Below are 27,139 nucleotides of genomic sequence, written 5' to 3'. Positions count from 1 at the left end.
CCAAAAAAGAAAAGGGAGTTGTTAGATGTTTACTGTTGTATATTATAGATGGCTTTAAAAAAACAAGTGAAACCTAAATTTAGCAAGTTTTTGAAGTCAGAAGGACCCATTAAGGAAGTGTACAAAAGGCCATGTGAGATTCTGCTTTAGATATTTGCATAAACAACAGGGAAGGAGCACTGAGTCTTAGGTCAACATTCTTCCCCAGAGTTAGTATATAAGCTCCACCCCCAGCAGAAGGAGGCATCAGACCTCCTCACCTCTCCTGAGTCCTCTCTTCTCACTTCTCCTGAGTCCTCTCTACTGACACCATGGGTTGCTATGGTTGTGGAAGTTGTGGTGGCTGTGGTGGTGGCTGTGGTGGCTGTGGTGGTGGCTGTGGTGGTGGCTGTGGTGGCTGCGGTGGTGGCTGTGGTGGCTGTGGCAGCTGCACCACCTGCAGGTGCTACCGGGTGGGCTGCTGCTCCAGCTGCTGCCCCTGCTGCCGCGGCTGCTGTGGGGGCTGCTGTAGCACGCCCGTGATCTGCTGCTGCCGCCGCACCTGCAGCTCGTGTGGCTGTGGCTGTGGGAAGGGCTGTTGCCAGCAGAAGGGCTGCTGCCAGAAGCAATGCTGCTGCTAGGTGGGCTGGCCTGGCCTCTGTTCTGTGGCAGGATATGCTGGGGACTTTCCTTCACCCCATTCACCTGCCTTACCTGTCCTCTGGGTATCCTAGCACTTATGCTCTTGGACTGTGACTTTGCTCCTGAATTCTGGGTTCCTGTATTTTCTGCTTTGGGTGTTCCCAGTCTTCCTACATGAAAAGTTTCCTCTCTAATACCAAGCAGCCAAAACAAAGACGCGAGGACAACCTACCTCTTCAGGAAGAGTCCACATCACTGAGCTCAATGAGGATTATGATTCCCAACAGACTTTTTGATGTATATGATCATTTCATTTCCATGTGCGTGCTTTTCTCTGCTTCCTTTCTGTCTTGTATTCCTATTTGTCAATAGCTACTTTCTGAATCTCCTAATAAAAACATATCATTAAAAGTTTATCTTTGCCTTTATTTTGGTTTGAACATATCTCACATTCTAGAAAATTCTAAGGCTCTCTTAGAAAGCCTTTCATGGATGGGCAGTGAAGTGGAGCAAGTCAGAGACCCTGAGAGTAGCTTCCTGCCTCTGTTGTTTGTGCCCTCCAGTTACCAAACAGAATACTTGAATGTCCAGCATTTCTCTACAGTTTGTATTCAATTTTGAGATGGGAGGTTCCTTTAAAAAGAGATAAGTTGGGCCAGGCGCGGTGGCTCACATCTATAATCCCAGCACTTTGGGAGGTCGAGGCGGGCAGATCACCTGAGGTTGGGAGTTCGAAACCAGCCTGGCCAACACGGTGCAACCCCATCTCTACTAAAAATACAAAAAAATTATCCAGGCATGGTGATGCACACCTGTAATCCCAGCTACTCAGGAGGCTGAGGCAGAAGAATCACTTGAACTCGGGAGACAGAGGTTGCAGTGAGCCGAGATCGTGTTACTGCACTCCAGCCTGGGCGACAGAGCGAGATTCTGTCTCAAAAAAAAGACAAGCTTCCTGAATGCATTCAAAATCCCGTTTTATTCACAAAGAACTGATTTGAACAATTTTTCAGAAACACACCTCTTTGCAAAATGCGGGTGACTACATTTGCTTTAGATTTCCATCTACCGAGGCCATTTACTCCTTGCCTGGAGGGCAGAGTTCCATCCTTTCTTAGAAGCCTAATTTTTACCACCCCCCACCACACCATAAATTCAGCCAACAGTGCACATTTAGAACTGTGGTATTATCGAGTTAGCTTTCACATTTCCCTAACCACAAAATTAATGCCATCAGGTTTTACTGACTGTGTAGACATTGATGAACATTGGATTTGGGCTTTATCTTAGCCCTCCTGGCTTTCTTGTACCCATCTTGGGCCCCACTTCTTATTTTCAAGTCAGTTGCTATTAGCTTTTCTTTCTAAATTAATTTAACCGTGATTGGAGTATTGTTAAGGCTTATGGTTTCTTCCTAATTCATTTCAGATATTACTTAATAACTTAATCTGTGATTTATGTTTTCATTCATTTCTTCTTCTTTTTTTTTTTTTGAATTCATAAGCCTAAGGGGACTTGAGATTAGAATAATCTAATCTGTGTCTTTTTGTCAGACAAGTGAATCCATTTCTGATAGAAAAACCATTTTTGTGTGTGTAGGATCTGTGGTGTTTTTTATACCCAGAGAGAAAAGTAGATAATAATTAGATAATCCTCAATAATCATCATTCACTTGGAAGGTATAAATTGAAAGGCAAATGACGTTTTATGACTCAGACCATGAGTAGTCTATAAAAGCATTAACAATTTTTAGAAGAGACTTCTTCTTTCTGTTGACCAACACTTATCAAGAGACTCCTAGATGTAGGCTGGGCCTGCTGGCTCACACCTGTGATCCCAGCACTTTGGGAGGCTGAAGCGGGCAGATCACTTGAGGTCAAGAGTTTGAGACTAGCCTGGCCAACATAGTGAAACCTCATCTCTACTAAAAATACAAAAATTAGCCAGGCATGGTGGCACATGCCTTTAATCCCAGCTACTTGGGAGGCTGAGGCACAAGAATCGCTTGAACCCAGGAGGTGGAGGTTGCAGTGAGCTGAGATAGCGCCATTACATTCCAGCCTGGGCAATGGAGCGAGACTCTGTCTCAAAAAAATAAAATAAAATAAAGAAACTCCTAGATATAAAGGCAGGTTTAAGGGGGTGAGACCAGTTCAGAGATGGAGCAAGTCCTGCTGTGGACTGTCTTTGGGATGGGATGCGTTGTGCACGGAGAATGATCATCCTAAGCAAAGTGTGGTATTTGCCATGGTATCCCCATCAGAGGTGGGAAGCTAGTTTCCCTGAAACCATCTAGAATGGCTTCAGAGCACTGAATCTTGTGGCTTCTTGTTCTCTGTGGACTTTTCATTACATGTTCCCTCCCTCACGCTTGGTCTGTTTAGGGCGATGCCAGAGAGAGTTTCAGGCTGAAGCTTGTGCAGTTGCATGGCAGAGGCCGTGGCCCGCAGGGCGAAGGTCAGCCCGCATGTCTGTACCGTAAGTTTCCTCATCCCTGGGTCCCAAGGCTCTAGTTTCTCAGATGGACTTAATACTAAAAAAAGAAAAAAAAAAGATGGGTCAGAATTTAAAGAAGATATTTCTGTAGTTCAATTGTTCCTAACAAACTGTTTTCATTTTTCAATCTATTAGTATTCTCACTTGATTCGCAAATCCCTATAAGCCCTGCCTATAAATTCCCCCACAGTAAGGGATAGGTGACAACATGTGTGCTATTTATTCAGACAACCTAAACCAAGACTCAAATTCACAACTGGATTACAGGGAGGTGCCTTCAGCTACTCCTCTGCTGAGGTGAGATGCAGACAGGTGCCCCCCTGCACTGCATTGTGAGTTTTGCCCGTCTCTCCCAGGTGGGCCCCAGCGTGGCATGTTTAGCCCCTGCCACAGGTTCCCCTCCCTGTCCCCCCCTGACTGAGCCCCAGGAACGTTCAGATGCACTGATGGGCACCCCTGCACCTCTTGCTCATATATTCCACCCTGACACCCGTGAGCGAGCCCGTGGGCCCTCTCTCCCTGTCTGCCTGGCTGAGACCACTCCCCCGGTGCCGCCTCCTATGTGACCCCCTCTTGGCACGCAGTGACTCCATCTCCTTAGGACCTGTGATTGGAATACACTGTTTTCCTGAACCTCTCCTTTGTCTCTTCTTTTTATTTATTTATTTATTTTTTAAATTTTTGAGATGGAGTCTCGCTCTGTTGCCCAGGCTGGAGTGCAGTGGCACGATCTTGGCTCACTGGAAGCTCTGCCTCATGGGTTCAAGTGATTCTCCTATCCCAGCTTCCCCGGTAGTTGGGACTACTGGCACATGCCACCACGCCCAGCTAATTTTTGTGTATTTTTTTTTAGTTGAATTGGGGTTTCACCATATTGGTCAGGCTGGTCTTAAACTTCTGACCTCAGGTGATCCGCCCGCCTCGGCCTCACAAAGTGCTACAATTACAGGCATGAGCTACCGCGCCCAGCCTCCTTTGCCTCTTCTTGTGGCTGTGCCTGACGGACCATCTGACTATCTCATAATATGTGTGTGTGTGTGTGTGTGTGTGTGTATGTATACACACACACAAAACACAAACCTTACACCAGGCCACCTGGGCTCTTTTTTCAGGAATCTATGTCAACATGAGTAATGACACCCAGCAAATTCTGGCAGACAGCCACTGTTTATGCTGACTGGAAACAAATTCACATTTTCAATGAGTGGGACAGGAGGAGCAAGTGCCTAAGAAGTGTTGGGTCTTGGTGTCTGGAAAAGCCACATGTCCCAGAATCCTGCCCGTTGGGTTGGTCAACATTACTGTGTGGGAAAAGCGACTTGAGGGGTCCTCCCTCATGAGGAAAAGCAGATGCCCCTTGCCTTCGTGTAAGATGGATGAACTGATGCTTCTCTCCTGACCCCACTCTTCCAGCTGAGAACCATCACAAGGGAGGGGGCAGTTCTACGGGTGAAGACTGGGAAGGAAGAATGAGTGAGAGGGTGGGACCCTAGAGGCAAATCCTAAAGGCTGAGAGTAACTAAGGGGCTTTGGGTAACCTGAGGGTCCTAGAGGCACAGGGCTCTTGGAGCTGGAAAGGGAATAGAGACAGAGCCAGATGAGTGCCCAAAACCATCTTGTCAATTTAGACATTGGGAGGCTCATCTTGCACCCGCCTCCGAATCCTCTCTTCTGAATTTCAGGGTGGAAGGAAAACTGTCTTTCTGTGACAGCATCGTCCCCTCTTTGGAAATCTTATTTGACATGGTTATTTGACCCATGTTCCCTTTGTTTATAACATTCATGTGGTCAGTTCAACCTGTTTAAGCTTCTATCCAGTGCCAAGCTCTGCTTAGAGTAACAAGGAAAAACCCTAAGTGGCCCTGGTGGGGTTGGAGCAAGAACCAGCTTCTCCTGGAGACACACCCAAGGAGCCTGGCTTCCCTTGGCCCCCACCCCACTGCTCGCCTAAGCTGGGATTCCCCACTCTCTACCTCGTTCCCTTCTCACTTTGCTGCTCTACCAGCCACAATAAATCAAGAATCTGGAGTCTGCAAAGAAAAGAATCAGGGAATCTCTATGAAAAATTAGCAGAAGGGGTGTTCGGGGACATTTTTTATTATGCATGAAGACACTCTCAGTAGGGTGTATGATTATTTTGATTCTAATGCTGATACTCTCACATTACAATGAAAGTTAATTTTGTAGTTTGAAGTGGTTGATACCACGGACTTCCATGATACCTGACATGGCTAAGAGCCAAATTTCATCTTTGCCCAAAGGTGACCAGGCACCTGAATGACCATATGACCATTTGCAGTCTGAAGAGGTATTTATGACTCCAGACATCTGTTTCTAAGACTCTATCAAGAGAGAGATTTGGGGAAAGTTTTGGTTTATGATAATGAAGTGTCAGGCTGAGGATGTGCCCCCAAGACCCTTCCTTCTTTACAAACCCACAATGGATTAATCATCCATGAATCTGTGTCTGTTGTAAAGAATTCATCTAGTTTTTTATTCTTTGATTTATCTTTTGGGATAAAACTCATTTTTCCCCATGGACAGACAGTTCAGAGACTGGAAAGAACAAAAGAGATAGCTCTTTGAGAATGATTTAGTATAATTTATTAAGATAAGTGTTGCTTTGTGTATACAAATATACCCAGGCAGTGGTAAAAACAGCACGAAAATGAAGGCAACCTTAGAGGCATTTCAAGAAGGTCTAACTATTTTGACTCCATTTCGTTGAGGTCATGACTTGAGTTGTATTCAACATAGAAGGCTGCATGGTTATTATTTTTGTTGGTGATGATTAAATGCAGGCAGAATCACAAACAAACTGTAGGAATGTAAAATACTCACAGGCAGGTGACAGGTTCAGGTCATGCTTGTGTCCTATTAGTCAGTGGCAGACAGAAGGGGAGAGCTTACCTACAGCAGTTACCTGCAGCAGCTGCCAGAAGCTGGGGACCCACCTAGCAGCAGCATTGCTTCTGGCAGCAGCCCTTCTGCTGGCAACAGCCCTTCCCACAGCCACAGCCACACGAGCTGCAGGTGCGACGGTAGCAGCAGATCACGGGCGTGCTACAGCAGCCCCCACAGCAGCCACGGCAGCAGGGGCAGCAACTGGAGCAGCAGCCCACCCGGTAGCACCTGCAGGTGGTGCAGCTGCCACAGCCACCACAGCCACCACCGCAGCCACCACCACAGCCACCACAACCACCACAACTTCCACAACCACAGCAGCCCATGGTGTCAGTAGAGAGGATGTAGATGAAGTGAGGAAGGAGGACTCAGGAGAGGTGAGGAGGTCTGATGCCTCCTTCTGCTGGGGTAGGCCCTTATGTACCAACTCTGGAGACAGGAGAGGGAAGACACATGACAACTTCCTTGTTGTCATTTGACTTGATGTACATGGAGAAATCTCTCCATCTCATATTGACTTTACTTTCAGACGTCTTTGTCTTCACTGCATTTTCGGTATTGTTTATTTTTTTCATAAAACTATATTCCAGTATAAGTTAAAAAGGCCTAAAAGTTCTAGGGAAGCGTTCTGCGAGCTGAGGTGTGGTGAGGCTGTCCTTAGCAATGACAGCCTTCTCCTTCTTCCTAACATGCCCTGGGATTATGTGCCATGTGCATAGGTCCATGAGTTGTTAGCGGGGCTTACAAACCCCACAGAGCACCAGGCAGCCCCTGGACCAAACAATCCCAGAGCTTCTCAGCGACAGGTGCAGTGATATTGAAGGCACAGTCCCTGACTTCAACGGGCTTGCAACAGTAAGTAACCCCGCTAGCTGGGAGGTGTAAATGGCAGCAGATTCAAAGGTCACTGCCAAAGTTAGATGCCATCGTCCCATTTATTGACCAGTGAAGGAACTGATGCTGCTCCTTCCCTCCTCATTTGAAGCAAATCATTGTGATTTGTCTTCTGCACACGAGGTCTTAATGCTTATTTCAAAAGCAGAAATCAATCCTCTTAGGAGTCTGCATTTTGGTGATGTAATTCTTGGTCTGGTTCACTGTAACCTCTGCCTCCCAGGTTCAAGCGATTCTCCTGCCTCAGCCTCCTGAGTAGCTGGGATTACAGTCATGTGCCACGATACCTGGCTGATTTTTGTATTTTTAATAGAGACAGAGTTTCATCATGTTGGCCAGGCTGGTCTCGAACTCCTGAGTTCAAGCAATCCTCCTGTCTCGGCCTCCCAAAGTGTTGGGATTACAGACGTGAGCCACTGTGCCCCGCCAGGAATTCATTTTTGTCCTTGATTAGGTGATGTCAACTGATGACTAAGAGAAACAAGTCTGTGCTAAACAGCCTGGCCTGGGCTCCCTAGAGAATAGGCTCTTGGGCTATTTAGAGAGCACAGAGTGGGAACATCGAGGGATGCATGGTCCAGAGGTCAGAGAAGCTTGCTGAGCTGAATGAAGGCCCAGCCTGGGAAGGAAAGGAGTTTATGGCTCCAAGGAGAAGCCTGTGTCTGTGGACATGGTTTGTGGATCACAAACCTCATGAGAGTTTGTGACCAACAAAAAGTCTGTAAAAAAGGCAAGAAAAATGTGAGTGCAAGCAGGGTCTTCTCCATGCGTGCTGAGGTAGAGGCTTCTGGCAATCAGTCAGTGCTCAGCAGACAGCAGTCCGCATCTCTGCTGCAGACGAGATCATCCTCCAGTTCATTTTGTAACAGGCTCACTGCCCAAAGCCTGTTTTCCCAACTTGGTAAAATTGTTCTTCAGAAATTTGAGCAAGAGAAAGTGCTGCCACGTCCCTATGGCTGATTAGAGTTGTTTATTAATGACTCCAAGCTGTCTCTGTGGTATTTGGAGTAAACAGAGCATTTTCAACTTGTCAGGGAGTTGCTTGAACTGGGATCGCAGGGACAGTGGAGCTAGAGATACGTGAATAGGTTTGAAGTTATTAACAAGGCAGAAGCAACAGAATTTGGTGAAAGACCAGAAATGGAACTAAGAGAAAAGAAAGATTCAAAGATAATTTTTAACATGGTTTCGTACCTTGATGGATACGGAGCAGTGCAGGAAAAAAGCAGTTTTTTTTTTTTTTTCTGGTAGATAGTTGGTGATCAGGCAGGGAGAATTATGACTTGAGTCTGGAGCATGTGACACTGGAGATGTCTCTGAAACCCCAAGGGGAGAAGACGGAATGGAGAGTGGCTATTGATGGATTTTGTAGTCTGCAGGAGAGTCTGAGCTGGAGGCTCTCCCTGGAGAAACTAACCAGGGAATACACATGTGGAAATCTACACCGTGGGTGTGAATGTGAACGCTCCGGGAGGGAGGACAGAGCGAGAAGAGAAGGGAGTGTTGCTTCAAGCCTTATCATAGACAATTGTGAGGAAAACAAAAAAGAAAAAGTCATTTACTACAAAGATCCCTTCAGAAATATAGCTGGGAAGTGAGCACTTTTGCAAAAACAACATGTTTTATTTGGATGCTCTTATTTACTCTTTTGCATCTCGGGAGTTTCCAAGAAACCAGGGTGATTTCCTGGAGAGGAACCATTGCAGAGAGATGGAAAAGCAGCCGGCAGCAACCTTGGGTTCCGGCTTAACCCGAAGTCTCAACGATTCCGCTGGTTTCTGAGAAAATGAAGATTCTCTCCTACATGTTAGCATCTCTTGGCTTTGCTTTTAATCTGGTTTTAACAGAGACAAGTGAAAATTAGCAAACGTTTTGGGTCAAATATAGCCCATAAGGATGTAAACAAGGAATAGTCCTAGATAACCTTATCATGGAAACTGCAGTAGCAACAACAAGGAAGTGGCCACTGGTCATGTGTCCTGGGTCACTCCCTCTTCCTTTTCCCAAGATGGTACATAAGGGCCTCCCCTAGTAGAAGGAGGAGGCATCAGACCTTCTCACCTCTCCTGAGTCCTCTCCGCTCACTTCACCTGAGTGCTCTCTACTGACACCATGGGTTGCTGTGGTTGTGGAAGTTGTGGTGGCTGCGGTGGTGGCTGTGGCGGCTGTGGTGGTGGCTGCGGTGGTGGCTGCGGTGGTTGCGGTGGTGGCTGTGGTGGCTGTGGCAGCTGCACCACCTGCAGGTGCTACCGGGTGGGCTGCTGCTCCAGTTGCTGCCCCTGCTGCCGCGGCTGCTGTGGGGGCTGCTGTAGCACGCCCGTGATCTGCTGCTGCCGCCGCACCTGCAGCTCGTGTGGCTGTGGCTGTGGGAAGGGCTGTTGCCAGCAGAAGGGCTGCTGCCAGAAGCAATGCTGCTGCTAGGCGGGGCACCTGCCTCTGTCCTGTAGGTAAGACTCCCATCCTTCCCATCCTGTCTGGTCTCTCCCTCCTCTATGGTCCTGAACTCTGTTGCTGTTTTTGTTTGGTGTTTCATGTCTTTCCATCTGAAAAGCTACCAAACTAATAGGAACCATCTCATGGAAAAATATGAGAGCAGCGCAGCACCTGTGTAACTGTCCAAGTAACTGACCTTAGGAAAATGAAATCACAACGCCTCGTGTTTGGTCTGACGGACATACTCATGGCTATGCAGCTCCATCTTAGTTCCACTCTTCCCATCGGCATGCGATGCTTCTTTGTTTTTTGCTTTTGTGTTCTTAGTTATCATGTAACCTTGTCCAAATTTCCTAATAAAATAAACTAAGTGCCCATAAAAAGTTCTCTTTTTTGCCTTTCTTCCATTTAATCACACTGAATTCTGGTTTGTCTGTTCAGAAACTGGAGAGATATTTTATCTTTTTTATCTTTGAACAAAGCCTTTGAAACACTTGTGCCCTGGCTCACGCCTGTAATCCCATCACTTTGGGAGGCCAAGGCAGGAGGGTCCAGGAGTTCAAGAGCAACTTGGGCAACATGGTGAGACCCCCGTCTCTACAAAAAATACAAAAATTAGCCGGGTGTGGTGGTGCGTGCCTGTAGTCTCAGCTACTCGGGAGGCCGGGGCAGGAAGATCACTTGAGCCTAGGAGGTTGAGGCTGCAGTGAGCCGAGATCACGCCACTGCACTCCAGTCTGGGTGACCCAGCAAGACCCTGACACACACACACACACACACACACACACACACACACACACAAAACAATAACCAACAACAACAAAAAAAGGCAAAAAAAATGAGAAACACTTGCTATGGCAGCAATGCAGCAAAGGATCATGTAAGAAGCTGCGGCCAGGCCTCTGGGGACCAGCCCTGCTCAGAGACACATCACATTGCCCTGAAGTGTGTCTTCCTCCTTGGAGATCTGGGGTCCTGTTTTTGTTTGAGATAGAGTCTCACTCTGTTCCTCAGGCTGGAGTGCAGTGGCACTGTCTCGGCTCACTGCAACCTCTGCTTCCTGGGTTCACGCCATTCTCCTGCCTCAGCCTCCCAAGTAGCTGGGATTACAAGTGTGAGCCACCATACCCACCTGATTTTTGTATTTTTAGTAGAGACAGGGTTTCGCCATGTTGGCCGGGCTGGTCTCAAACTACTGACCTCAAGTGATCCACCCGCCTCAGCCTCCCAAAGTGCTGGGATTATAGGCGTGAGCCACAGGAGCCTGCCTGGGGCCTCTGTTTTATTGATGTAAGATGACACAGTCCTTCAGCGACAGACCCACATACCAAACTCAGGCGTTCCAATCAAGAACAAATATGGAATTTAACGGTGGGGTAAGCTCAACTGAGTTTCGATGGGTTTCTTTCATTCATATATTTCATATTCTTCTTTCTTCATCCTCACTTTCTCCTGTGTGTGAGGCTTCTTTTCCTTTTTTTTTCCATACACTGCAACATTTCGTGGAAGACATTTGAAACATTTTATTTATTTATTTATTTTTGAGACAGGGTCTTGCTCTGTCACTCAGGTTGGAGTGCAATGGCGTGATCTCGGTTCACTGCAACCTCTACCTCCCAGGGTCAAGCGATTCTTTTGCCTCAGCCTCCTGAGTAGTTGGGATTACAGGTGCCCACCCCCATACCTGGCTAATATTTATTGAAACATTTTAGAACCAAATACATTCGACTGTGAAAAAACTCTCCCAGTGACACCATCTTCTCTACTATCTTTAGTAAAAGTAAGAAATGAAATCAAGGGCCTAATAAAAGAAAACCTGTGGGAAGGGGATTTTCAAGCTTCTTTGAAGGAGGAAGTTTTTTCTTCAACTGCTTTAATTTAATGAAGAGCATGTTGCTCTTTCCTTTCCCTTCTTTTTTTCTTGTTGATTATTTTCTCCAGCTTCCACACTTTTTCTGACTGTTGAGATTCTATGGTCTTGTTTGCTGTAGACTTTAGGCTGAGGAGATTTGGGATCAAGATGGTTTCATGTTTTCACACATTGATGTGGCCTCTCTGTTCAAAACAGGAAAAAGAAAGCTTGTTTTTGTGTTATATACACAGGATAGATATGTGTATATAACATACAAAAATAAAATAACAACATAGCTGAACTCAAAAACAAGACATCTATCTCTATGGACCACAGACTGAAAATGTAAAATGCGGGGCTGAAACTGTGGGCTTGCTGGGTTCTGGGTCACAGATATGACGTGCGTAGGATACAAGAGAGGCCAGATACCCCATGAGAGTGGGGATCAGAGCCAGTCTTGCTTTTGAAGATACGTGTCAGAGTGGGGCCCCCTTCATCTTGGAATAAACCTGCTGTTCTTTGCTGCCCAGGGCTGTGGCTTCTGAACTGCTAACCGCTTATACCAGGTGTCCCCAAACACCAGACCACGGACCAGGACTCACCTGCCTTGGCCTCCCAAAGTGTTGGAATTACAAACATGAGCCAACATGCCCAGCCCAGACACAGTCTTTAGACTACAGATTGACCTAAATCCTCTGCAGGCTTGAGAATAACCTATTATTATCCCCATTAGCACTACGGGATGGGGCCTGGGGATGGGAGAGGAAAAGACACCACAAAACTGCTAGACAGGTAGAGGCAGGTGGTGCTGGATCGGGGTGTGTGTGAGTGGGATGAGGAGAGAAAGTGAGAGCAATGGAAACAAAAATGCCTTGCACTGAAAATTATGACACTGACGGACTTCATCGGCCCCACATGGCTTTCTGAGCCTGGCTTCTTGATCATGATGAATCTCAGGCTTCTGATGCCCCTCAGCAGGAGGTGAGCGGTGGGCAAGCGTGCGAAGCTTCATTTGTATTTACAGCCGCTCCCCGTCGCTCACATTACCACCCAAGCTCCGCCTCCTGTCAGATCAGCAGCCACAGCATTAGCTTCTTGTAGGAGCACAAACCTTATTGTGAACTCCACACTTGAGGGATCTAGGTTGCACATACTTTATGAGACTCTAATGCTTGTTGATCTGTCACTGTCTCTCATCACCCTCAGATGGGACCATCTATTTGCAGGAAAACAAGCTCAGGGCTCCCACTAATTCTACAATTATGAGTTGTACAATTATTTCATGATATATTACAGTGTAATAATAATAGAAATAAAACGCATTGTAAGTGTAATGTGCCTGAATCATCCTGAAACCATCTCCCCACTTCCCATTGAAAAATTGTCTTCTACAGAACCAGTCCTTGGTGCCAAAAAGTTGGGGACCACTGCCTTAGAGAGACTGCAGGATACAGACAGTCTTTTTATTTTTTATTTTTTGAGACAGAGTCTCACTCTGTCACCCAGGCTGGAGTGCAGTGGTGGGATCTCAGCTCACTGTATCCTCTGCTTCCCGGGTTCAAGCGATTCTCCTGTCTCAGTCTCCTGAGTAGCTGGGGTAAAATTATAGGTTCCTGCCACCACACCTGGCTAACTTTTTTTTTTTTTTCGTATTTTTAGTAGAGACAGGGTTTCACCATGTTGGACAGGCTGGTCTCAAACTCCTGATCTCTGGTCACCTGCCTGCCTTGGCGTCCCAAAGTGTTGGAGTTACAAACATGAGCCAACATGCCGAGCCCAGAGACAGTCTTTAGACTACAGATTGACCTAAATCCTCTGCAGGCTTGAGAATAACCTATTATTATCCCCATTGGCACTACGGGATGGGGCCTGGGGATGGGACAGGAAAAGACAACCGCAAAACTGCTAGACAGGTAGAGGCAGGTGGTGCTGGATCGGGGTGTGTGTGTGAGTGGGATGAGGAGAGAAAGTGAGAGCAATGGAAACAAAAATGCCTTGCACTGAAAATTATGACACTGACAGACTTCATCGGCCCCGCATGGCTTCCTGAGCCCGGCTTCTTGATCATGATGAATCTCAGGCTTCTGATGCCCCTCGCTGCCTACCTGTAAGGAATCAACCTGCTTCATGTCATTCGTTGTGTGTGTGGGTGTGAGCCTCCCTAGACTCAGACAAATTGGTAATCAGTGCACAGTGAATCTGCTCCCCAAAACTGACACAGCAGGCAGGGTCCAGTCTGACAGAATCATGGCTTATTGGTGAAGCAAGGGGCAAAACCTCCCAGTACCTGGTTGAAGGTGGAGATGTCAGCCTGGGGGCACAAGAGCTGGACGGTACTGCTGGACATCTTATGGGTCAGGAGGGGTTATATGTGGGACTCCTGGATGTGAGTGAACTGGTCATGGACTAAGGCTGCCGGGAAGGAATGTGGAAACGAGATCGTGGCGCACAGACCCCTGATTGTTGGGCACTGACGTGATCATTCATTCCTGGGGCTGGAGAGCTCAGGAAGAGAATGCTCTGATGGACCCTGAGGCACCTGAGAAGGATGAGGAAAGAGGTACTCAGGTCCTGAGGCATCTGAGCAGGAACCAACCATGCAGTGCAGGCTGCCACAGAAGGGGAGACTCTCTAGCTAAAGGACAGGTATGGAAATGGTTCAGAGATGCCTTATGTGGCCTGGTTGGTGTGTTTGTTTGATAAAAAGACGTTGCAGACCCAATGTCTCAGGCCGAACGGCGTGGTTGGATTGAGGCCGAGGTCTCTGGGTCTCCACTGGAGGTCAGTGGCGCTATACTCCTGTCCATACAGAAAGGGAAAGAAGGGGAATTCAGATGTTTCTGGGGTTCTTGGCTACTGGAATCCATATGGCAAATTTCCAGGTCCCCTTAGGGGAAAAATTAACCTGGTGACATTGGGAGGTTTGAGGACAAACGTGGTGACCTGTGGTGCTTATCTGTTTCCAGGTGGCGTCCTCAGGCCATTTTGGGTGCTGGAGACCACGGTTCCTACCACTTAGTGTATTATAAGCACTAACATAGGCTGCTTGTGGCACAGACCATCACTGTGACCTGAGGGGGTACGGCCTCCTACAGCTAAGAATCTGAGCTGTGATAGTGGAACATATCCACTGCTGCTGGCTACCTAAGTTCCCAAACCTGATGGGTTATTCAACAAAAGCAGTACTACAAACTAAGCAAAAAAAAGTACATTACTTGTTTAAATCTGCATCAGTCAGGGTTCAACCTGAGAGACAGAACAAATAGGAGATATAAATTAAGAAATTAATTTTAAAAAGTTGGCTTCCATGGTGTTGGAGGCTGATAAGGCAGTCCAAACTCCACAGGACAGGCCATCAGAAGGGGTGGGCTAGGACTCACAGGCATAGGCTGAAGCTCCTGAACACAGACTGAATCTCCCTCTCCAGAGGAACCTCAGCACTGCTGGTAAGGCCTTTCCCCTGATTGAATCGGGTCTACCTGGATTATTGAATCAGTTCCTCTAGGATTGTATTTTTTTTTTTTTTTTTTGAGACAGAGTCTCGCTCTGTTGCCCAGGTTGGAGTGCAGTGGCGCAATCTTGGCTCACTGCAAGCTCCGCTTCCTGGGTTCACGCCATTCTCCTGCCTCAGCCTCCCGAGTAGCTGGGACTACAGGTGCCCGCCACCATGCCCAGCTAATTTTTTTTGTATTTTTAGTAGAGACGGGGTTTCACCATGTTAGCCAGGATGGTCTTGATCTCCTGACCTCGTGATCCGCCCGCCTCGGCCTCCCAAAGTGCTGGGATTACAGGCGTGAGCCACCATACCCAGCCAGGATTGTATTGAAAATCAACTGATTACAGACTTTAATCACATCTGTAAAATGCTTCACAGTAACGCCGAGGTTCGTGCTGTTACATGGTCCCACTCTTGGTTTCCTTGTTGTTCTGGGGGTGGACTTGAATGTGTTGAAACAGCATTTTGGGTTTCAGTTGCTCACTGAGGCCATGTAGATGGTTTGCTTCAATCTGTTCAATTAAATAATTTGGTGGTACCCAGTTCACTGGCCAATGGATGTGGTCTTGAAGGGGCTCATGATGGTCCAGTCTTTCAAGGCACCCAGTTTCATCAATTATCAACTCATGGCCAATCTTGTTTCATCCATGCCCCAACCATTTACCCTTCCCCCCATGGGTTAATTTGAATCCTGTATCATATAACTTAACAATATTTTTTAATTTAATGTTTAATATTTAATAAGTATTTCCGTTTGTATTTTTAAAAATAAGGATCCAGAATGTAGAAATAAAGATTCAGAAAGAGTGTATAGCAAGGTGGGAAGCGATGTAAATTTAAATCCGATCATCATGGCAGGCCTCATTGAAAAGGAGACATTTGAACAAAGACTTAAAGGAAGTGAGTCACAGAGCAAGCCATGTGGATATCTGGGGGAAAGAGTATTCCAGGGAAAGGAAGCTAAAGTCCAAAGATGGTTTCTGAAATATTTAAAGACGCTCAAGGAGCCCAGGGTAGCTGAACTGAGTGAGAGGAAGAATAGTAGAAAATGAGACCAGATAGGTAAAGGGGAGGGAAGGAAGACCAGGTGGGGTTTGCAGATTACCCTCAGGCCTGTAGTTCTTTACTGTGTATGAACCGGAAAGCCATTGGAGAGTTCAGAGCAGAAAAGTGACATGATCTCATGTATATTGTATAAAGAGAGCTCTGACTGCTATTCTGAGGCTAGGTTGAGGAGGGCAAAGGATTAAAGAAGAGATGAGTTAGAAGGTCTTGCAATAAACCATGTGGATGAGATAGTGACAACTCAGACCAGAGCGGTAGCCATGGAGGTGGTGAGAAGTAACTATCTCCTAGATTTAGTTTGAAAATAAAGAAAAGAATATTTTCTGACACATTACATTTGAGATGAGAGAGACTAGGAGGAGTCAAAAATGACTTCATGGTTTTGGGCCTAAGCAACTTGAAAGATGGGGGAAAATGGTAGATAGCACCGTTTTGAGCAAGATGAGGATTCCATCTAGAGCAGGCTGAATTGCAGATGTCCACTAGACATCCCAATGGAAATGCTGAGTAGTAGGCAGCTGAATACAGTGGTCTGAAGTTCAAGGGGAAAAGTCAAGGTCTGAGCTATCATTTTTGGCATCATTAGTATACAAATATAGAGATTGCAAAGACTGTATAGAGAAAAGAGTTTCTAAGCACTTAACTTTAGGAGCTCTAGGGTTAACACCTCTGAAAAAAGAGGAGACGCCAGCAAAGGAGACAGAAAGGAGCACCCAGTGAAGAAAGAGTAAAATTAAGAATGCATGGTGTCCTGGGAGTATGGAACTGTTTCAAGGGGCAGAGAGTGATAATGGTGACAGTGTTACCAATGGGTGAAGCGAGATGTGTGAAGTGAGGTGAGCACTGGCGAATGACTGCTGGATCGATACCAGTGATCTGGACAGGAATGGTTTTGGCGAAGCATTGAAGACAAAAGATGGATATGAATGGGTTTAAAGAAAAAGTGTGAGGAGAGGAATTGAGAGACAGGAAATAGACAACACTTCCATAAATTTTTGCCTTAAAGGGAAGCAAAGAGATGACTTAATCTCACAAACATAATGTTAAGCAAAACAATCTATGTAAGAATGTCCAACTATAGTCATATAAAATAGTTTTATATATGTGTATGTGTATAAACACAGATATACATATATTTTAGAAACAGGGTCTTGCTCTGTTGCCCAGGCTGCGTGAACCCTATAGCGAACTGTGTGTGTGACAGATCTAGGTTGTGCACTCCTATGACAACCATAGCTCATTGCAACCTTGAACTCCTAGGCTCAAGTGAGCCTCCTGTCTCAACCTCCCATCTAGCTAGGACTATAGTGGTGGTGATGAAGTGGTCTTCCCTAGGTACAGGCAGTAAGGAGGAGAACTACTTGTAGAGAATTTAAAAGCAATAGTAAAACTGATGAAGGGTCTGTCTGCATTTTACTGTTGCCATGTACCAGCAATTCTAAATAATGATGGTGATAAAGTATGCTCCCGACCAGGTGGGCTGCTCCCCTCCCGGCTTGGCATGCCACCCTGGCAGTGTCTAATTAATAACCTTTACCTTTTCCAGAACAGTACAAAAATATTTGGTTTTGAACATTCTTCTAATTTCTAATTTATTATTGTCCAGAATGTTAGTCTTATGTTTTTGAAAACTCTTCAAGATATAAAACGTTAACTACTGTTTGACATGGCCAGTGTTGAGATTTACTCACGTGTTTTCTGTTTCACACTCCCTCTTGCATCATATGCCTTCCTTTTGGGGTAATTTTCCTTCTTCTTCGAGTGCATCCTTTAGCAGCTGCTTTTGGAAGGGTCTGTTACAGTCTTACTGAGTGAGTATGTGTCACTCACTCCATCTCTGTTTGTCTGAAAGTGTCTTTATTTTACTCTCATTTTTTGAAACGTGTTTCTTTTTGTATACAACCCTAAGCTGGCAATTATTTTCTCCAGCACTTTGAAGGCATTATTCCACTACCTTTCTGGCTTCCATTGTGTGCCATTGAGAAGTCATTTGTCAATCTAATTATCATTTTTCTGTAGGCGATGCTCTTTTTATTCTTCTGACTGTTTATAAGATTTCTTTTTCTTTGGTATTCTGCAGTTTCATTACGGTGTGTTTAGATTTGAATTTCTTTTCATTTACTCTTTTGGAGAGCTGTTAGGCTTCCTAAATCTAATTCATGCCTTTCATCTCGTCTGCAAAATTCTCCATGGATATTTCTTTGTCTGTCTGTCATTTCTATCTTATTATCTCCCCAAGGAACTTCAAATAGACGTTTGTGGAATTTTCTCACTCTAATCTCCATACGTGTTAATGATTTTTTCACTTTCATCTCTGTGCTGTATTCTAAATGAGCTCTTCCAGTTTAATATTTTCTTCTTTATTGCTCTTAACTTCTACATAGCTCTTGTTTATTAAGCTTCTATTCTTGACTACAGTCATGCATCCTTAATAACAGGGATATTTCTTGAGAAACGCATTGCCAGGTGATTGTGTCATTGTGCAAACATCATATGGTAGACTTATACAAACCTAGATGGCATAGCCTACTACATACTTAGGCTAAATGGCATAGCCTATTGTTCCTAGGCTGTAAACTTGTACAGCATGTTACTGTACTGAACGCTGTAGACAATTATAACACAATGGTAAGCATTTGTGTATCTAAACGTATTTACACATAGAAAAGATACGGTAAAAATACATATAAGAGATAAAACATGGTACACCCGTATAGGGCACTTACATGAATGGAACTCCAGGGCTGGAAGTTGCTCTTTTAGGTCTTGCTCTGTCACCCAGGCTGGAGCACAGTGGCACAATCTCGGTTCACTGCAACCTCCACCTCCCAGGTTCAGGCGATTCTCCTGCCTCAGTCTCCGAGTAGCTGGGATTACAGGCACCTGCCACCATGGCTGGCTAGTTTTGTATTTTTAGTAGTGACGGGGTTTCACCGTGTTGGCCACGCTGGTCTCTAACTCCTGACCTCGGGTGATCTGCCCTGCCCACCTTGGCCTCCCAAAGTGTTGAGATTACAGGCGTGAGCCACCGTGCCTGGCCACTTATTATAATTATCAAGTGTTATATGCTGTACATAACTGCATGTGCTAGACTTTTAGAAGACTTGCAGTGCAGTAGTTTTGTTTACATTGGCATCACTACAAACACATGAGTAATGCTTTGCTATACAACATCATGATGGCTACGACGTCACTAGGTGATAGGAATTTTTTTTTTTTTTGAGACGGAGTCTCGCTGTGTCACCCAGGCTGGAGTGCAGTGGCCAGATCTCAGCTCACTGCAAGCTCTGCCTCCCGAGTTCACGCCATTCTCCTGCCTCAGCCTCCTGTGTAGCTGGGACCACAGGCACCCGCCACCACGCCTGGCTAATTTTTTTTAATGTATTTTTAGTAGAGACGGGGTTTCACTGTGTTAGCCAGGATGGTCTCGATCTCCTGACCTCGTGATCCACCCGTCTCGGCCTCCCAAAGTGCTGGGATTACAGGCGTGAGCCACCGCGCCCGGCCAGTGATAGGAATTTTTCAGTTCCACTGCGATCTTCTGGGACCACTGTCATATATGCCAGGGGTTCTCAGCCTCCAGTCCAAGGGCCTGTACCAGTCCCTGGCCTGTTAGGAACCAGCCGCCAGCAGGAGGTGAGTGGCGGGTGAGCAAGAGAAGCTACATCTGTATTTACAGCCACTCCCCATTGCTCACATTGCTGCCTGAGCTCTGCTTCCTGTCAGATCAGCAGCGGCATGAAATTCTCATGGGAGTGTGAACCCTATTGTGAACTTCTGCTTCCTGTCAGATCAGCAGCGGCATGAAATTCTCATGGGAGCGTGAACCCTATTGTGAACTTCTGCTTCCTGTCAGATCAGTGGCGGCATGAAATTCTCATGGGAGCGTGAACCCTATTGTGAACTTTGCATGTGAGGGATCTAGGTTGTGCACTCCTTATGAGAATCTAATGCCTTATGATCTGTCACTGTCTCCCAGGAAAACAAACTCAGGGCTCCCACCGATTCTACATTATGGTGAGTTGTATAATTACTTCATTATATGTTACAATGCAATAATAATAGAAATAAAATGTACAAAAATATAATGCATTTGAAATTCTGAAATCATTCCCCCACCCTGGTTTGTGGAAAAATTGTTTTCCACGAAACCAGTCCCTGGTGTCAAAAAGGGTGGGGACTGCTGATACACATGGTCCATCATTAACCAAAACATACTTACGCTTCCCATGATTGTAGTTCTATTTTTCCCCAAATTCATGATTATTTTGTTCTATTCTTAGGATGTTCTATTTATGTATCTTGTTCTATTCTTATGGTGTTATTTTCCTCCTTGTGTAAACATATTAAACATTTTATATTCGAATACTGGTAGTTCTTCTATGTCAAATCGTTGTTAGTTTGATTTTGCTATTACTTCAGTTGGCTTGTTCCTGAAACTTTATATCCTTGTATGATTCTGAATTTTTAAAAATCATAATCTCATATTCGATGGAATTTTATTTGTGGCAATATTTTGATTCCTGTATTGAGGTACATTCTTTCAGAAATCATTTGTCTTTGTTACATATAGGTGCCTGGAGACATTGCCAATCAGGACCACTTTAAACTAAATTTTCAGCTTGAAAGAAAAAAGTTTAGCCTGTAGGAATAGGACTCCAGAATCATGTGAGTGCTGGTTTATACAGACAAATGCTGAGCGTATATTTTCCAGACTCTAGCCAGATTAGTCTTCTTCCTTAGGGGATTTTCCCCCTGTCATTTTGTATTTTGTTCTGATTCATCATTCACTGATGATGTGGCCCTTTGGGGTTGCCACTAGAACCAAAACTTTAGGTTCTGGGGGAACCAGCAGATGCCTTGAGCACACAGCAGAGTCAATGCTTCCTTAGCTATCTGGCTTCCTGTTCTTGCTTTGGCATCTGAGGATTTTTTTTAGTTTCTTACCAGTTCAGCCATTTATTTTTTTTTAAATTAAATGTATATCCATGAAATCCAAGGGTTTTGTGGTGTAAAGATTTTTCTGATATCCAGTCTGTTGTTGCCTAATGCAAGTAAGCCTTTCTTACTTTAACATTTTTTAAAAAGCTTATTGCCTTTAATAAATAAGCTTTTCTTAATAAAAAAATTTAAAAACATTTACTGAAATTTGTTTAAACTTCAAACAACCCTAAAGTCCCCTCTTAGTCCATTTTCTGTTGACTGAGAATACCTGAGACTAAAACATTTGTTAAAAAATGACGCTTATTTAGCTCACAGTTCTGGAAGCTGGGAGGTCCAAGATCAGGGGGCAGCATCTGGCTGGCTTTTGGTGAGGGCCTTGCTTTGTGCTGTGTCATAACACAGCAGGTAAATCCATTAAGGAAGGAGAAGCGCATGTGCAGAGACCAAACATGGGAGGCAGCCTTGCTTATAACAACTCACTCGAGTGGAACTAATCCATTCCCAAGCGAGCAAGAGCTTACTTTCAGGAGAAAGGCATTGATCCCTCTTGAATGACCTAGTGACCTCTTAAAGACACCACTTCTCAACACTGCCACATTAGGGACCAAGCCTCAGCATGAGATTTGGTGTCGTATTCCAGCCATGGCACCCCTTTCTCCTTTAAGCTCAACCCCTCAATCCCATTCCCCCTAAGGTAATTGCATGGAGACCATCTCCATCAGGATAGAAAAGTAAGAAAACAAGGCAATGTCTAAATGATCAGGACCCAAACTCACTGAAAATCCATTTAAGGAGTTTATTTTGTTTAATAATGATAATGTGAGCCAGGTATGGTGGCTCAGGCCTGTAATCGCAACACTTTGGGAGGCTGAGGTGGGGGTGGATCACCTGAGGTCAGGGGTTCGAGACCAGGCTGGCCAACATGGAGAAACCTCGCCTCTACTAAAAATACAAAAATTAGCCGGGTGTGGTTGTGTGTGCCTGCAATTCCAGCTACTCGGGAGGCTGAGGTGGCAGTGAGCCGAGATTGCACTCCAGCCTAGGCGACAAAGCAAGACTGTTTCAAAAAAGAAAAGAAAAGAAAGAAAATCTGGCCTTTGACTTCAGCTGTCCTTTGAGTTAAGACACCAAAAAATAGCTTATGAAATAGTGGAACCTAAGGCTGATGGGCCACACACATCCTGCATTTGAGTCCATGACTATGAAGTGAGAACACTCATCTGGACTATCTGGACTGTCAAATACCACATATTCCACACACACTGAACAATATCCATTTTGATATATGTGAGCCTATTCCAAATCCAGACGAATCCCCATTTCATGCACTTAAAATAATGTCATCGCTGTATTTGACTTTTTGGGAGGTCATCTTTCTACGCAGAGTGCCCCTCTCCTTACTAATCCCTTTGGGGTTGCAACTAAAAATGCATTTTCATGATTCTAACTTTTATTTAATTAAAGGTAGATTAAAGTACCAGTTATTGTAGCTGGTTAATCTAATGGAGGGTGCAATCAGAGGCCATCAGCTGGTCCCAGAGTGGCTGAGTGCAACGGCTGCTGGCTGTGAGCACTGGGCAGGGTCTCTGTGTATTTCCCAGTGAGGAAAATGAAGGCAGAGCAGCACAGCAGCTGTGGTTTCTGTGATATCAAGGGGGCACTTGGGGCCACTGGCCTTTCCCTTTTCTTTTTTGTGTATACTCCCCAAACTTGGTGATAAGAGTTGCTTTTCATGTCTTAAGCCTCAAGACCATCCGGGGAGGAGAAGGGTGAAGGCAAAGAAATTAGTGAATGACGGAGGGGTCTTACTTTCAACTCCCTTGATCAAGAAGAAATGGCGCTTACTCATTCTGTTTCTCATTCCAAAAGTTATCTCTGCAAACTGGGGGGTGAAAGTGGGGAAGTGGGGGCTGATGAGAGGGATGAAGAGTTCTGGTAACAGGTAACCAAGAGGTGGGTGTTCTGGTGTAAAACTTGTGGGTTGTTATTGCTTTGTTTACCTAATTAAAGGCTTATTTTAAAAAATTAACCTTATTCAAGATGTTGTATGGTTATTTACCCATCCCCTCCAAATCCCTCTTATATTCAAACTTGTGAATTTCATCTATTTTTGGAAATAAGATTCTGCCAGAAAATCATTTTATATCATTAGTCAACCACAGTATATTCTTACGCCCTCAGTAAAGATGATTATCTCTACCACTCTGTCCATAACTGGCTTGGTGATTATTACTAAATTACTCTTCAGCTTTTTCTAGTTGAGATAAAAATGCTTCTTTTAGCTTTTCTCATGGGCCTCTTCCTCTAGTCTTTCAGTCATCTTCAAAGATGTGTCTTAAAACCTCTTTTTAAGATCTTCATAAATCCATTAAGATCTTTTAAAATCCATAAATAGTTCCATGTTGTGATAGCAGTTTGAGAGACGCTGGGAAAATGAAGGAATCGCTTCTGGAAGTCTTGCTGCATCCTACTCTTTGCTGAATCTCTGTGTCAGAGAAAAATGCTGATTCAGTTTGCACTTTCTACCTTTTATATCCCAATTTTTAAAAATGGCATTTGGCATCCTATTAGTGGAATATCATGAGTGCAGATAGAGTCAATGATAAATGGACAATTATGATTGAGATCTGGGAATTACTAATCAACGTACTTCCATATTACTGGCTCTTAAAAACTTACTGAAAGCATATTTAATTAGATTCCTACCAAAAATCAATTTTTTTTTTTTTTTTTGAGACGGAGTCTTGCTCTGCCACCCAGGCTGGAGTGCAGTGGCCGGATCTCAGCTCACTGCAAGCTCCGCCTCCCGTGTTTACGCCATTCTCCTGCCTCAGCCTCCCGAGTAGCTGGGACTATAGGCGCCCGCCTCGTCGCCGGCCAGTTTTTTGTATTTTTAAGTAGAGACAGGGTTTCACCATATTAGCCAGGATGGTCTCGATCTCCTGACCTCGTGATCCGCCCGTCTCGGCCTCCCAAAGTGCTGGGATTACAGGCTTGAGCCACCGTGCCCGGCCCCCCAAAAATCAATTTTTAAGAAGCACAGTTTTCAAGACCAGCCATTCATAATAGCATCTTTTCTTCTTTGTATATAGGAATAGGGTTTGTCTTCTGTTACACCTTTGAGCTGTATATTTTTGCTCATCCTGCTCTGTACCTGGGTAAACTGGCCTCTTCTTTAGCAACTGAGCTTAAAAATAGCTTTCCATGGAAGAACCGATCTGAAAGTTGTTCCAGCATTGAGGATGTCAGCAGAGACTAGCAGAGAAGATCTGGTGGCAATACAAATATTTTAAAGGAGTGACTTAAATATATTCCTCTTGGTCAAGAAGATAAAAGGATTCAGAAATATTGAAGTATCAGGGGATACAAAACGTAAAACTTGCATTTTTCTGCCAAATTTTAGACTTGTTTTCAGGTTTTAATGCTTGTGTGGCCCCCTGCCTTTTGAAGAAAGAGCAAAAGGTATTGATTTGCCAACAAAGAAGACACTTAAATTTTAAATTAGGATACACAAAATAGTGGCAGAAAAGAGAATAGAAGGATTGATGGGTCATTTTTATTTCTAGTCGTATTTTAACTAATTCAGTTATAGGAATGCATTCATTTCAACTTAGGATATAATGCATTTGTCGAAAAGTAAAGGAAATATCTGGAGCTGATTAACGTAAAATCCTTCGAAAAGGTAAGTGCCTCCTAACCATGTTGATTAATGTAAATAGATGTTATTTTTTCAATTAGGAAAAGAGAGAGAGATGTTTGTATATTGACAACACTAAAGGCCAGGAATAGTGTGGTTTAGAGGCCGGCGCTTAACCTATGTAAGAACTCATGCAGTAAGTCTTATATTCATTTCTATTCTTATAGTCATTTTATTCATAAGAAAATTGAGATATTAAGAAAAGATTACATCTTTAGGGTTTACTTTAAAATAATCTAGAAGCAAGGGTGAGAAATTTCATGGGGAGTGGGGTACAGATGAAACAAGATTGACCACAAATTGATACTTGTTAAAGTTGAGTAAGGAGAAAATGAGGTTTCATTATACTATTTTTTCAAAATGTTGTATGTATTTGAAGTTTTCCAAAATGAAAAGTTTTTAACACATCACTATAAACATCAAGATTCAAAACCAGATTTTGCTGATTTCAAGCTTGTTCTCTTGCTAACATATGATACAGAGAATAATTTCTGAAAAACTGAAGAGCAATTTGCCAACCAGATAGTAAATGAGGAATTTAAATTTTATTTTAGAAAGTAATGCTTGCACATTGAACAGCCTCAAACAAGCATATTGTATTGAACAAGTGTGTAGTACTGAATCTACATGAATCTTAGTGCTAACATTTATTAAATGGAAGCAATCCTTTCCTCTGTTGAACAAGTGTGACTACAAAATAGATTTTTAAAAAATGTCCTGGCATTACTTCATTTTTTGTATTCTGAAATGATTTCTTTTTGCCTTTTTGCTTTTAAAGAAGATAGCTTCTAAATATTTTGTGGGAATTCTTATCTATTTATAGATAGGTAAGAATGACGATTTTTTTCCATGAGACAGAGTAGATTTACAGAATTTGTGAACTAAGCTTTAATAAGATTGAACTTTAGCTAGGGCAAGGAAAAACCTTTAGCTGTAGCTAATGAGAACCACTTCCACTGGAATGACTTCATGGCTTTAATTTTACACAGGTCTTTCATTCCTTCACCTGTTTAGTGAAAAGGTCACCTGTTTAATGAAAATGTTTCTTAAGAAATAGAACCTTAACTACATCATATTTCCATTTCTCAATACAAAATTATTCTATTGAAGACATCGTCCTAAAGGAAAGAAATCAGAAACAAAAGGCTATATAAAAAATAATTCCATTGATTTGGCATTCTATAATGACAAACTATATGGATAGAAAACCAATGACAAACTATATGGGTAGAAAACCAATCAGTGGTTGCCAGGGACGAGGAGTGGGGACAGGGGATTGGTGGCAGAGAAACAAGGGCACTGTTTGGGCTGATGGAATTCTGCTTTATCTTCATGGTGGTGGTGGTCACACAGCTGTACATTTGCCCAAATTCACAGAACTGTACATAAAAAGTGTGAAGTTACTGCACATATATTATTTATCAATAAATCTGATTTTTAAAAGTATAAAGATAAATAGATATAGATACATAGTTTTGAAAATATGGCCGGGCGCGGTGGCTCAAGCCTGTAATCCCAGCACTTTGGGAGGCCGAGACGGGCGGATCATGAGGTCAGGAGATCGAGACCATCCTGGCTAACACGGTGAAACGCCGTCTCTACTAAAAAATACAAAAAACTAGCCAGGCGAGGTGGCGGGCGCCTGTAGTCCCAGCTACTCGGGAGGCTGAGGCAGGAGAATGGCGTAAACCTGGGAGGCGGAGCTTGCAGTGAGCTGAGATCCGGCCACTGCACTCCAGCCTGGGCGACAGAGCAAGGCTCCGTCTCAAAAAAAAAAAAAAAAAAATGCCTCTTTGTCCATGAGAGCACAGTGGCCATGAACTTACCTGAATGTCAAAGGGAAGCCCCAGTCCTTTGTTGTCAACCACAGTCATAGTCATGATGGGTTGAATCATCAAGGCAATGAAGGGTTTAATTCCAAATGCCAGGGCGTAGTCTTCCATGCTCAGATTAACTCCAATCTGAAATCTGTCATTGTACAGATGGAAAGAGTTTTAAAAGGACGCACACATGCGCATTCAAATACAAAACAGCAAATTGTGTTCTTCTCAAGGCTTTGCTCTGCTGAGGAAGCCCAGGTTTCTATTGACAGTTTCTTTCTAAAAGCTCTTTCAGCAGAGATACCCTGAAGAAATAGACAAATGGGATGGTGCAATGTATTTTAACGTTCCGTGGGATGGGACATAGTATGCTAAGAATTTAAAACTAGTTAACCAAATCTAAAATTAAACCATATTTTCAAAATACTCTGCAACTAGAAAACATTGAACGTTATTTGAGATAAATATGACTTAGCAAGTCACTTGTAAAATTAGACGTATCAGGCCGGGCACGGTGGCTCGTGCCTTTAATCCCAGCACTTTGTGAGGCCGAGGCAGGCGGATCACTTGAAGTCAGGAGTTTGAAACCAGCCTGGCCAACATGGTGAAACCCTGTCTCTACCAAAAAATACAAAAATTGGCTGGGTGTGGTGGGGCATGTCTGTAGTCCCAGCTACCCAGGAGGCTAAGGCGGGAGAAGCCCTTGAACCCGGGAGGCGGAGGTTGCAGTGAGCTGAGATCGTGCCACTGCACTCCAGCCTGGGAGACAGAGGAAGACTCTGTTAAAAAAAAAAAAAAAAAAAGATTAAGCTTATCAATATGTGAAAACAGGTCAGCATGATGAATTTTTTTACTTTTTTAAAGATTTAATCACTGGATTATTGATGGTCTGAGTTAGCAATTTCAGAGTCTAATTA

General features: G+C 44.2%; 2 protein-coding genes and 1 long non-coding RNA gene across 3 annotated transcripts; 1 reads left to right on the top strand and 2 right to left on the bottom strand.

Moving 5' to 3' along the window:
* The first annotated feature begins 215 nt into the window (after positions 1-215).
* Positions 216-9,731, top strand: LOC117094426. The gene is made up of 2 exons (XR_004441544.1): positions 216-620; positions 9,337-9,731. It is a non-coding gene; the product is annotated as an uncharacterized LOC117094426 (long non-coding RNA).
* Positions 1,582-26,726, bottom strand: CUNH2orf83 (chromosome unknown C2orf83 homolog). Its single transcript, XM_033229979.1, has 4 exons — positions 26,229-26,726; positions 21,019-21,091; positions 4,479-4,573; positions 1,582-3,154 (listed from the first exon to the last, which is right to left on the bottom strand). The coding sequence occupies exons 1-4, from the start codon at positions 26,343-26,345 to the stop codon at positions 3,149-3,151; spliced, it is 291 nt and encodes a 96-aa protein (XP_033085870.1). The 5' UTR covers positions 26,346-26,726; the 3' UTR covers positions 1,582-3,148.
* On the bottom strand, positions 8,518-10,157 carry LOC117094424 (ice-structuring protein 4-like). Its single transcript, XM_033229978.1, has 2 exons — positions 9,006-10,157; positions 8,518-8,749 (listed from the first exon to the last, which is right to left on the bottom strand). Exons 1-2 carry the CDS (start codon positions 9,382-9,384, stop codon positions 8,745-8,747), a joined length of 384 nt encoding a protein of 127 aa, XP_033085869.1. The 5' UTR covers positions 9,385-10,157; the 3' UTR covers positions 8,518-8,744.
* Positions 26,727-27,139: the final 413 nt, after the last annotated feature.

This window comes from Trachypithecus francoisi, unplaced genomic scaffold, assembly GCF_009764315.1.
Source record: "Trachypithecus francoisi isolate TF-2019V2 unplaced genomic scaffold, Tfra_2.0 Lachesis_group13, whole genome shotgun sequence".
Classification (NCBI taxonomy): Eukaryota; Metazoa; Chordata; class Mammalia; order Primates; family Cercopithecidae; genus Trachypithecus; species Trachypithecus francoisi.
Note: the sequence above shows the minus strand (reverse complement) of the source record. Positions and strands in the feature narration are given on the sequence as shown.

Coding starts and splice junctions, on each gene's coding strand:
- LOC117094424 (XM_033229978.1), bottom strand. CDS start 9,384: ATGGGAAGGATGGGAGTCTTACCTACAGGACAGAGGCAGGTGCCCCGC.
- CUNH2orf83 (XM_033229979.1), bottom strand. CDS start 26,345: ATGGAAGACTACGCCCTGGCATTTGGAATTAAACCCTTCATTGCCTTG. Junction 21,092..26,228: donor GGCTTCCCTTTGACATTCAG/GTAAGTTCATGG, acceptor GTTATGACACAG/CACAAAGCAAGGCCCTCACC. Junction 4,574..21,018: donor ACCTCCCAGCTTCCAGAACT/GTGAGCTAAATA, acceptor CTTCCTTCCCAG/TCTTCACCCGTAGAACTGCC.